The sequence below is a fragment of the Cervus canadensis genome, chromosome 3 (genome assembly GCF_019320065.1).
Source record: "Cervus canadensis isolate Bull #8, Minnesota chromosome 3, ASM1932006v1, whole genome shotgun sequence".
NCBI classification, from domain to species: Eukaryota; Metazoa; Chordata; class Mammalia; order Artiodactyla; family Cervidae; genus Cervus; species Cervus canadensis.
This window is the reverse complement of record NC_057388.1, coordinates 33,281,355-33,294,368: the sequence shown is the minus strand read 5'-3', so window position 1 is coordinate 33,294,368 and position 13,014 is coordinate 33,281,355. Positions and strand designations below refer to the sequence as shown.

The window sequence follows — 13,014 nt, the reverse complement described above, 5'->3', positions numbered from 1 at the left end:
AGAAATATCTCTTGAACTTACCTGTATCTCTTCATTCCTACTTTCTTTGGGAAACTACCTAACAGGTCTCTCAGTCACAAATATTTCTCAATGCAGATACATTCCTCAAAGAACTGCTAAATACCTAGAGGTCACTTCTCTTCCTAAAAACATTTATAACTTCTCATTGTCTGCATGATAGAATTGAAACTCCTTTTTTTTTTTTTTATTATTATTATTTTTTTATTTTTTCCAGTGGGTTTTGTCATACATTGATATGAATCAGCCATGGATTTACATGTATTCCCAATCATGAAAATAATACTGTTTATCTTCCAATTAACCACAATTTAAGAAATAACATTGCTACCCACCATCTCTCAACTTCCACTGACAACAAGATATCATTGTTTTGTAAACAAAATGTATTTTGTCACAAGGCTGCCTGAAATGCCTATCCTCCTCTCCTGCCCTTGGTGTAGTCCTTCTGCCCCTCAATTATTAGGCTTCATGGAGTGCATAGAGTTCTCAGTCTGACCTTGATCACATTGCATTGTGATTATCTGCTTGTATCTCAATTACCCTCAACTGTATTGTAAGGTGTTAAAGAAGATGGACAGTAATTTACTTACCTCCCAGCATCTAGTGTACTGCAGTTTGCACAGAACTTACGTTTTGTTGTTGAAATAATGAAATGATAAAATAATAAAGGAATGGGTTAAAAAATATTCACCCTTATCCTGTAAACAGTCCTTTGTTCATTTTTGTATAATTTTGCCTATTTCCAAAACCTCCTTCCTGCCAATCACAATATACCACTCAGTCAGTTAAGTCGCTCAGTCATACAAGGCTAATTAAATTGCAATTAATTAAAATTAAATAACACCCAAAATTAAGTTCCTTAGCTATATTAGTCATATTAGGCATATGTGATCACTAATAGGCACATGAACCACAGCACGCCATCCCTCCCTGTCCATCACCAACTCCCGGAGTCTACCCAAAGCCATGTCTATTGGGTCGGTGATGCCATCCAACCATCTCATCCTCTGTCGTCCCCTTCTCCTCCCTCCCTCAATCTTTCCCAGCAACAGGGTCTTTTCCAATGAGTCAGTTCGCATCAGGTGGTCAAAGGATTGGAGTTTCAGCTTCAGCATCAGTCCTTCCAATGAACACCCAGGACTGATCTCCTTTAGGATGGACTGGTTGGCTCTCCTTGCAGCCCAAGGGACTCTCAAGAGTCTTCTTTAACACCACAGTTCAGAAGCATCAATTCTTCTGTGCTCAGCTTTCTTTATAGTCCAACTCTCACATCCACACATGACTACTGGAAAAACCATAGCCTTGACTAGACGGACGAACTTTTGTTGACAAAATAATGTCTCTGCTTTTTAATATGCTATCTAGTTTGGTCAAAACTTTCCTTCCAAGGAGTAAGTGTTTTTTAATTTCATAGCTGTAGTCACCATCTGCAGTGATTTTGGAACCCCCCAAAATAAAGTCTGTCACTGTTTCCACTGCTTCCCCATCTATTTGCCATGAAGTGATGGCCATGATCTTAGTTTCCTCAATGTTCCTCAAGCCAACTTTTTCACTCTCCTCTTTCACTTTCATCAAGAGGCTCTTTAGTTCTTCACTTTCTGCCATAAGGGTGGTGTCATCTGCATATCTGAGGTGATTGATATTTCTGCTGGCAATCTTGATTCTAGCCTGTGCTTCATCCAGCCCAGCATTTCTCATGATGTACTCTGCATATAAGCTAAATAAGCAGGGTGACAATATACAGCCTTGACGTACTCCTTTTCCTATTTGGAACCAGTCTGTTGTTCCATGTCCAGTTCTAACTGTTGCTTCCTGACCTGCATACAGGTTTCTCAAGAGGCAGGTCATGTGGTCTGGTATTCCCATCTCTTTCAGAATTTTCCACAGTTTATTATGATCCACACTGTCAAAGGCTTTGGCATAGTCAATAAAGCAGAAATAGATGTTTTTCTGGAACTCTCTTGCTTTTTCAATGATCCAGCGGATGTTGGCAATTTGATCTCTGGTTCCTCTGCCACTCAGTCTAGTAGTAATTCCTTTGTCAGGTCAGTAAACAACTTTTACTTTAGTAGCTGTAGAGGTAGGGAGCTCTTAAATTGTCGACAGTTTTTCACTGGGCTGAAGGTTCTCAGGTAAAACTGAAAATGAAAGTCTCTCAGTCGTGTCTGACTCTTTGTGATCTGTATAGCCCATGGAATTATCTAGGCCAGAATACTGGAGTAGGTAGCCATTCCGTTCTCCAGGGGATCTGCCTGCATTATTGTGGGCAGATTCTTTACCATCTGAGCTTCCAGGGAAAACCAAGAATACTGGAGTGGGTAGCCTATCCCTTCTCCAGCAGATCTTCCCAACCCAGGAATCGAACTGGGGTCTCCTGCATTGCAGGCAGACTCTTGACCAGCTGAGCTACCAAGGAAGCCCCCCCAAAAGAAAGCAAAACAATAACAGCAAGAACAACAAAAGCTTAATATTTCCCAAAAAATATCCTTGTGGAATAAGGATATCCTAGTGGAACAAATAGTATAAAGGACTCTCATGTTACTGAAAAGCTTTGAAAATTCAGCACAGAGGACACAGTTCCTCTTAACTCTCTCTAGCATGCCCTCTTCCTTCTTAGATATTTGTTAACTGAACATCATTTTGTTTTACAGCATAGGCATACATTATGTTACTATTTGTTGAAAATAGAAAAACAGTATTATAATAACCTCATGGAGTAAAAAAAAAAAAAGAAACAGAGAAATACATATATTCCCAAAAATGTCACAAAAATATTTTGTATGTGAAAATAATGTATAACAGCAACAATGATGATGCTCAGTAGTTTGTTTTTTTTTTTTTAATTAAACTTGTTATTCTTTTGCAGGACTTTTTTTTTTCAAGATTTCAAATCATTTTTAATCTTGTCAGTGAAATATTTACTTAGGAGTGCTCAATTTTTACTAAGCTAATCTTAAATTATTAGGTAAATTAGTAGAAACTTGGACAGGGCAGGAAAGAAATTAAGAAATTACAAAGATGCATTTAGAACCAAATATTGTAAACACTGACCAGTGGATCACATGTGTAGCAGGAAATTCTGAAGAAGGTGCTAACTGAAGACAGGGATTGAGTAAAGAGATGCATCAATTTAAGAATAACCTCTATTATCTCTTTATTTTTTTTTTAAGGAAATCATCCATCACACGTCCTTATTTGATCTCACAATTTGTTAGCTTTTTTTTATCGAAACACAATAGCATGGTAAAATCTCGCTGTGTGGTCGGGGAAGTTTTTTGTGATGGAAAGACTCATATTTCAGTCTGTTTTTTCAGTTCTATAGGAGTTTGTTCATAAATAAAATAACCCATGCTGATACTTAAAGTCTAGATTATGTTTTTATAATACAAATTTATAAATGGGGCAACCTGTGTATTTCTCCACCTCTAAAGTTAACTTTCAATATATTTAATATGAGGGTAAAAACCTGACTTTGTTATAAACAAATTTCTATCAAATAGAATCAACCTATCAAGAAATAAGTATTGGACTGGTTCACAAAGCTAATACTTTTTATATGTGTTCATCACAAAGTGACTCTTAAAATACATCTAACTGTTGTAAATCTCTTATGACATACTTCTTGTGGTTCATTTACACAAATGATGTCCATCCACAGCACAGCCTCCAGGCTGGGGTACTGTTGTTCTAAGGCATGCTTCAGTACACTCACACACTACGACTACTCCAAGCAATGGCCATTCATCTCCAGGAGAGAGACTTCAAGAGAAATGACTGTGAATTCTTAAGACTCTGAAAGAATGAGGATGCTTTTCAGAGACTGTCCCCTGGGGGTGAAGGGATCAATGGGAGACAGCATTACTGGCTAGAACACTAGATAAAGAATGATCTGCACTCACAAGTTTGGCTTCTTTCAAAAACCGTGTTTTCATTAGCACTGTTAAGGGCAATGAAGGTTTGTATTTCAGTCCCTGGAAGTGTTCAAAAGCCCGAGGGCACAGGTTGAGAAAAAAAGTGATAGGCTCAGATGGAAGAAAATGAAAAGTTTGTACAAGACCAAAGAAACCTTCCCGCTGAGAGTATTTATTAAGTTAACAGCTCTTCCTCTTAATAACTGAGTTAATGCTGAAGGTGTCTGGATATTTAAGTGATTTTAGGGAAGATAAATCCAACTAACAAAAGAATATGCTGTAAAGTATGACTGCAGTAGTATTTTTATTTTATAAAGCTTGTATTTATTTACATGACAGCTTTGATGGCACAAAATGGAAGTGTTTCATAGAGTTTCTGTTTTCTTGTAATTTTCACAAAATGGTAGTATTAAAAATTTCAGTTTTCTTCAAAATAAATGTTTTGCTTTTTGGTTTATTTGTGTTTCCTTCTTATCCTGTTTTTCTCTCAGAACCTAATTTAGATTAATGCTCTAGAAAATATCTAAATAGTAAGATTATAACCACATTTTCAACTTATTATGTAAAAATATATAATTTTACATGTGATGTGTTTTGATAAAAAATATGGGATATGATTCTGCTAGTGATACTGTTACTTTCTGTTTCAAAATGAGATTATTTGATGTACAAAACATTTTAACGTCCATGGATCAGGACAATGCAGTGGTCTTACTGGGAATAGTGACAACTGGCAGAGGGATAGCCCACCAATAAAAGGAGCAAACTGCCAAGCAGAGCTAACTCAAACCTGCAAACAGCTCAGGAGTTGGAAAAAATAATTTTTAACATTGGACAATTTTTAATTCTTTTGGATCTCAAAAATTATATGTATAAGATACCATGAATTTACTCTGTCATTTATGAATAATGGGATCAACTTCAAAATTACATGGTTAATTATTCATACATATATACATATGCCTAAAGTAAAATAAATATATCTTACCTTACAAACTCTTCCAACTCGAGAAAGGATGGTCTTATCAGAAGTACTCCCTTCTTGAGATGATTCACGAAAAAAGAAATATACTTTATCATCATCTGGATTATAGGTGTCTGGGATGGGGAAAGTTCCAATAAATTTTGCTCCTGTTTGGAAGAAAAGAAGCTCTACATTAAAATACTGAAATAATTCAGCCACAATAATACTGGTATCTTTTGTATGTAAAACAATTAGCAGCAGAATAAAAAATATGAATGAAATGTGGAAGTGAGGCATATGCACAAATAAACATGACACAAAGTAGGAACAGGTATTAGTACATAGAAGTCTTGAACAAGTTCTTTAGGACTCCGGAGACAGGTGAGAACATGACTGGCTGAGATTCATGATTATCTCAATTCAGCTGAATTACACATAAAGTCCTTTTTTCAAACCTGGAGAGTCAATCTGATTTTATATTTTCCTTTTTTATGATTACTTTTTTAACCACAGTTTCCATTATGAAGAGATTAGGAAAAACTATAAACATATCTCAGATTTTGATATATTATGATGTTGTTTGCTATAGTTTGTGTAACTGCCAAAAAAATGCAACCAACCAGTAAAATGCTTGGGTTGACTTCAGTGTTGGCTCTGAGGACACCCTTTCCAAGTTTATATCCTGTCTCTGACACTTACTGGAAAGGTGACCTTATGCAAAAAATTTTTTACTTCTCTATTCCTCGATTTTCTCATACCTAATATGAGGTTACCGATATCATCATATCTAGGCTCACTAATACGATAATCAAGTAAATTAATACATGTAAAGCATTTACCATCTAGTAGTGCCTGACACATAATAAGGATTTAATAAATGTTATTCATTATTAAAATGACTGGGATGATAATAATAATGATTATTAGGGCCACAAACAAGAGAATGATGGAAAATTGAGCATATTCACACAATTTTTATCAATAGTATAACATTTAGTTATTAAAAATGAAGCAGTTCTAAATGTACTGGCAGGGAAAACTGTCCATGATGCATATCAAGCAAAAAAAAATAATGGTAATACAATTAATTCCTTTGCAGTTGCATCAATGACAAGTCAATTTGGGTTACTAATGCCTTGTTTAAAAAGTACTTGGCCTTTTAAGTCTTAGTTTTATATAAATGGGAGTTAACCAAGTAACAGATCTGTAATTGGATGATACTAGTTCAGAAATAAACATTTTGATTAATAATAATCATTTGATTAAAACAAAGACAAAAATTGGTTAAGGAGGAATAAAGGACTTCAATTAAGTAGAATATACAAGATGCCTGGAGGAAAACACAGAGCACTCTTTAGAAAGTAGAAGCAGGAGTGAGAGAAAACCAAGCTTCCCAAAAAATAAATATAACAAGTAGGAGGTGAAAAAGTAACACTGCCTTTGTTTTGATCAGGGCGCTGATTGCTGGGTACCCCACAGTATTAAAAACCATGTCCCTGCAAATATAGAACAGTTGATCAATAGCCCAGCAAACAAGACTTCACAATAGATTCCTTCAAAAGACAAAAGTTAATGTTTGATTCTAAGTGATGAGTAGTTCAGTCTTTATCATCCCAGGCTCTCTGGGTCAACCCTGGGTTTCCCATCCAGTCTCTTCTCTGCTTAAATGTGAAACCTTAAGAGAAAAAGACTGGAGTGGGTGGGTGGGAAGTATGTGCATGAACTTTCTCCCTTTTATTCTTTATTTCCCTGTTCTTTCCCTGGAACTTAGAACTCCAGTGGATTTTTATGTTCTCAATAATCTCACTTTGATATGGTTCTAAATTACACAAAAATTAAATTTTAGAAAATCATGTAGTTTTAAAAATTTTCTTTTTTAATTAATCTTAAGTTAGCCAGGTCCATTAACAATTCTACTGAAGGCTTTTTGTTTTTAAAAAAAACAGCCCTGCTTTTAAATTGTTGATACATCACAAACAGTTTTGAATCCCTGAGCAAAGTTAAAATTCTTTTGTAGTCACAAATTAATTTTTGATTTAAATATATCATATTTTCTTTAAAAAAAATTCTCTGTGGAAACAAAATTTCTTATAAGTGTACCATTAGGATTTTAGCATATTCATGAAAAGTAAGGATATATTTGATTACTACTATATGCAAAGGCACTTAGAACAAGAAAAACTTCTAGGATCAAAGAACACAAAGTGAGCAAGAATTGACTCTCTGCTTCAGTTACAACCTGGATTAAGAACATACTGACATAAGGCCAAGATATGGCTAAGAAGAAGGCCCAGTCTTGATGTTTCCTATGATGTGAAAAGAGATTGCAACAATGAGTAGAGAAAAGGACAACCAATTGTGGGTTTCCACAGGCACAGATCAGGTATTGATAATAATATATATCACCTTTTTGAATTTACAGATGCCTCAATTAAATGCGATTGACCTGAATACAAATCTCCTGCTGCACTGGCATGTGTATTTTTAAAATATATAAATAAACAAATAAAACCCTATTGGTGATTTTTACAAGGATTTGGGTTTAAGAGTCACTGCCATAGATTGCCATTTCATATACAGGAAAAGGACATAGACAGAGCTCATTAACCCTAGGTCAGTCATGCAGATGCATGGATGGACAGGAGGAGTGAAGACTTTAATACAAATTATTCATATTTAGATTGGGACGAAAAAGGGATAAAATGGAAACTATACAGAAAGATGAACTCCCCAGGTTGTTAGGTGCCCAATATGCTACTGGAGATCAGTGGAGAAATAACTCCAGAAAGAATGAAGGGATGGAGCCAAAGCAAAAACAACACCCAGCTCTGGATGTGACTGGTGATAGAAGCAAAGTCCAATGCTGTAAATAGCAATATAGCATAGGAACCTGGAATGTTAGGTCCATGAATCAAGGCAAATTGGAAGGGGTCAAATAGGAGATGGCAAGAGTAAACGTCGACATTTTAGGAATCAGCAAACTAAAATGAACTGTAATGGGTGAATTTAATTCAGATGACCGTTATATCTACTACTGTGGACAAAAATCTCTTAGAAGAAATGGAGTAGCCACCATAGTCAACAAAAGACTCCAAAATGCAGTACTTGGGTGCAATCTCAAAAATGACAGAATGATCTCTGTTTGTTTCCAAGACAAACCATTCAATATTTTGGTAATCCAAGTCTATGCCCCGACCAGTAATGCTGAAGAAGCTGAACGGTTCTCTGAAGACGTATAAGACCTTTTAGAACTAACACCCAAAAAAGATGTCCTTTTCATTATAGGGGACTGGAATGCAAAAGTAGGAAGTCAAGAAACACCTGGAGTAACAGGCAAATTTGGCCTTGGAGTAGAGAATGAAGCAGGGCAAAGGCTAATAAAATTTTGCCAAGAGAATGCACTTGTCATAGCAAACACCCTCTTCCAACAACACAAGAGAAGACTCTACACATGGACATCACCAGATAGATGGTCAATACTGAAATCAGATTGATTATATTCTTTGCAGCCAAAGATGGAGAAGCTCTATACAGTCAGCAAAAACAAGACCAGGAGCTGACTGTGGCTCAGATCATGAACTCCTTATTGCCAAATTCAGACTTAAATTGAAGAAAGTAGGGAAAACCACTAGACCATTCAGGTATGGCCTAAATCAAATCCCTTACGATTATACAGTGGAAGTGACAAATAGATTCAAGGGATTAGATCTGATAGACAGAATGCCTGATGAACTATGGACGGAGGTTCGTGACATTGTACAGGAGACAGGGATCAAGACCATCCCCAAGAAAAGGAAATGCAAAAAAGCAAAATGGCTGTCTGAAGAGGCCTTACAAATAGCTCTGAAAAGAAGAGAAGTAAAAAGCAAAGGAGAAAAGGAAAGGTATACCCATTTGAATGCAGAGTTCCAAAGAATAGCCAGGAGAGAGAAGAAAGCCTTCCTCAGTGATCAGTGCAAAGAAATAAAGGAAAACTAAAGAACGGGAAAGATGAGAGATCTCTTCAAGAAAATTAGAGATACCAAGGGAACATTTCATGCAAAGATGGGCTCAACAAAGGGCAGAAATTGTATGGATCTAACAGAAGCAGAAAATATTAAGAAGAGGTGGCAAGAATACACAGAAGAACTATACAGAAAAGATCTTCATGACCCAGATAATCACAATGGTGTGATCATTCACCTAGAGCCAGACATCCTGGAATGCAAAGTCAAGTGGGCCTTAGGAAGCATCACTATGAACAAAGCTAGTAGAGGTGATGGAATTCCAGTTGAGCTATTTCAAATCCTGAAAGATGATGCTGTGAAAGTGCTGCACTCAATATGCCAGCAAATTTGGAAAACTCAGCAGTGGCCACAGGACTGGAAAAGGTCAATTTTCACTCCAATCCCTAAGAAAGGCAATGCCAAAGAATGCTCAAACTACCACACAAGTGCACTCATCTCACACACTTGTAAAGAATGCTCAGATTCTCCAAGCCAAGCTTCAACAGTGCATGAACTGTGAACTTCCAGATGTTCAAGCTGGATTTAGAAAAGGCAGAGGAACCAGAGATCAAATTGCCAACATTCACTGGATTATCAAGAAAGCAAGAGAGTTCCAGAAAAATATCTATTTCTTCTTTATTGACTATGCCAAAACCTTTGACTGTGTGGAACACAACAACCTGTGGAAAGTTCTGAAAGAGATGGGAATACCAAACTATCTTACCTGCTTCTTTAGAAATCTGTATGTAGGTCTGAAAGCAACGGTTAGAACTGGACATGGAAGAACATACTGGTTCCAAATAGGGAAAGGAATACGTCAAGGCTGTATATCGTTACCCTGCTTATTTAACTTGAGTACATCATGAGAAATGCTGGGCTGGATAAAGTGCAAGCTGGAATCAAGATTGCCAGCAGAAATATCAATAACCTGAGATATCCAGATGCCACCACCCTTAAAGCAGAAAGTGAAGAAGTAAAGACCCTCTTAATGAAAGTGAATGAGGAGAGTGAAAAATTTGGCTTAAAGCTCAACATTCAGAAAACTAAGATCATAGCATCTGATCCCATCACTTCATGGCAAGCAGATGGGGAAACAGTGGAAACAGTGGCAGACTTTATTTTGGGGGGCTCCAAAATCACTGCAGATGGTGACTGCAACCATGAAATTAAAGACGCTTGGAAGGAAAGTCATGACCAATCTAGATGGCATATTAAAAAGCAGAGACATTACTTTGCCAACAAAGATCCATCTAGTTAAAGTTATGGCTTTTCCAGTGATCATGTATGGATGTGAGAGTTGGACTATAAAGAAAGCTGAGCACCGAAGAATTGATGCTTTTGAACTGTGGTGTTGGAGAAGACTCTTGAGAGTCCCTTGGACAGCTAGGATATCTAACCATTACATCCTAAAGTAGATCAGTCCTGAATATTCATTGGAAGGACTGATGCTGAAGCTGAAACTCCAATCCTTTGGCCACCTGATGTGAAGAACTGACTCAGTTGAAAAATCCCTGATGCTGGGAAAGACTGAAGGCGGGAGGAGAAGGGGATGACAGAGGATGAGATGGTTGCATGGCACCACTGACTCAATGGACATGAGTTTGGGTAAACTCCGGGAGTTGGTGATGGACAGGGAGGCCTGGCATGCTGCAGTCCATGGGGTGGCAAAGAGTTGGATACAACTGAGTGACTGAACTGAGCTTATATAGAAATTATAGGAATACAATTGGCTTGTTTTATCTCAACAAATACATAAGCTTAAAATGGAGATCACACAAGTAGAATTTATCATAGTGCTTAAATATAACTTAAGTAGAAGTTATCTCCATGCAGCCTGATGATGCTTTGTAATTTCAGTATCAGAACTACTGCCATGATTGAGTTGAATTTATACTATTAAAAATAACATAGTAAGTGTTAGTCGCTCAGTTATGTCCTATTCTTTGCAACCCCATGGACTGTACAGGCTCTTCTATCCATGGGATTCTCCAGGCAAGAATACTGGAGTGGGTTTCCATTCCCTTCTCCAGGGGATCTTCCTGATGCAAGGCTCAAACCCGGCCATTCCACCTCACAGGTAGATTCTTTACTCTCTGAGCCACCGTGGAAGCCCATGATTGAGTTAAATTTATAGTTTTAAAAATAACATAGTGGTACAAAATTTGCAGGCTTCTCTCTTCAGAGAGAAAATGAGACAGTGATTTAAAACAGAAAATCATTACAGGTAAAAGGATTTTACTGTGAGAGAGAAAGCTGTTTGTAAAACTTTCCTCAGACACACAGATGGAAGCAGCAGTTACATGGGTTGATTGGTGGTCTCTTGTTTGCAGATTCCAACAAACAAAACACAGCTCTACAACAGAATGGAATGTACTCTGCCTAAAAGCAATGCAAATAAACATGTTAATTCATATTCTATTGCAGAAATGCACGGAAGAGTCTCTTTGGCTATGCAAAACATTTTCCAGGTGTTGTTGCCAGGTATTGCCATTTGAAAAGGTCAAAAGTTAGAGTATGGTACTAGTCCCCATTTCAGAAATTTCATTATAATATTAGTGGGGCAAAATAGAGTAGGTATTTTTTCCAAGTTATATTTCTTTTAAATTTCAACTAATATATAACATAGATGATCTTACTGTGTTTATTCAGTGACTGTGGTTTTATTGGACTCTTAAATATTGGTTCTTTTTCAAGTAAAAAATTATTACTGTAAGAAAATTATTTTGGAGTACTGTAAACAAATTAAGTGGTGGAAGTATTTAAGCCAAATATTTATTATGTGAAGAAATCTAATTATGAAAAAAAGCATTAGTATCCAACAGTACACTATTCTGTGATTTAAATAATAAGTAATTTTGAGTTAAAAATAAATACCAGTTTTAAGAAAGAGACTTTTCTTTCTCACAGATTCAATTGAAGTCCTGTGTCTTAGAATATTGATATTAGTATTTTATGATAGAAACTCTTTTCTGACTTGCTGCCAAGCTTATGTAAAAATAGATATTATTTCACCAGTATATGACATGCATAATTGGATTAAATAATTTAAAATCATACCAAGAGACACCTGTGCTTTATTAGAGTACATTTTTCCCATTTGAAACACATGCCTTAATAGGGATGGTGTTTGAAATCGTGCATTTTCACAAATGAACTTTTAGCATGACATCAAGAGACACTGCCAAGTGAAAATGGCATAAACCCATATGGCCTGCTGAAATGCACATCACTCTCATTTCTCCTTGTGTACATTGTTTCATCCAGATGAGCACACCTACTCCAGGACTTAAGACATAGTGAGTTCCTTATTTTCCTTTATTTCTTCTTGTAGTATCTTTTTCCTACCACTTTTGAAAAATGTTATCCTTCTGTGTGGAAAAACAATTTATAGACAACAGTACTCCAAGAGAAACTTCAAATGAAAACTGCCTCCACATGTTGGAAATAAAAATTTTAAAACAAAAGTTCTCATCTACTCCAGGAAAGAAAACAGAAACATATGCAACTGAGGCGTCATTGTTTGTTTTCATTATCCAAATGGTCATACTTCTTACTTTTATCTCAAAATTCTCATTAAAAACGTCAAATGTGTTTGAGTAACCCTCTGACTTGTATCTTTCCTTATGTGTTCTAAGATTAAGTTGATAAAAGTGTGGAAGTATCTAAGACTTTGTGTAGAAAAGCCATAGCGTTCACTTTCACAAGTTTTCACCCTCCTGGTGAGGGATTTAATAGATGGATTCATTTCTCAAAGAAGGAATCAGGATTCATACTTCTTATATCTTTTGGCATTGGATTAGATAAAGTAATCAATGATGCAATAATATATAGAGGAAAGTATTTAGACATTGACACTGGCCCCATTACTTGAAATATCAAGTACCTATCAGTTCTTAGTAATTGAACAAAACCCCAGAGTGAGTTTCACATCTACATGCTAAATAAGTAGTCACGAAAATTTACACGTTGCATTATATGATTGTGGATTGCACTGTGATACATGACAGGTATTGCACTATCTGATTATGCTATGTACATAATTAATAAAAAGTACACTTCAGACCAGTGCTGTCCAATAGAAATTTCTGTGATGATGGAAATATTTTATATCTGTGTTGTCCAATAAAGTAGC

General features: G+C 36.3%; 1 protein-coding gene across 3 annotated transcripts in view; it reads right to left on the bottom strand.

The window, feature by feature from the left end:
- SEMA3D (semaphorin 3D) overlaps positions 1–13,014 on the bottom strand; it is a 234,727-nt gene that overhangs the window by 55,751 nt on the left and 165,962 nt on the right. For all 3 annotated transcript variants that reach the window (XM_043462892.1, XM_043462891.1, XM_043462890.1), the window contains one exon: positions 4,921–5,063. In XM_043462892.1, the coding sequence (XP_043318827.1) occupies positions 4,921–5,063 (143 nt within the window). The remainder of the gene's footprint in view (positions 1–4,920; positions 5,064–13,014) is intronic.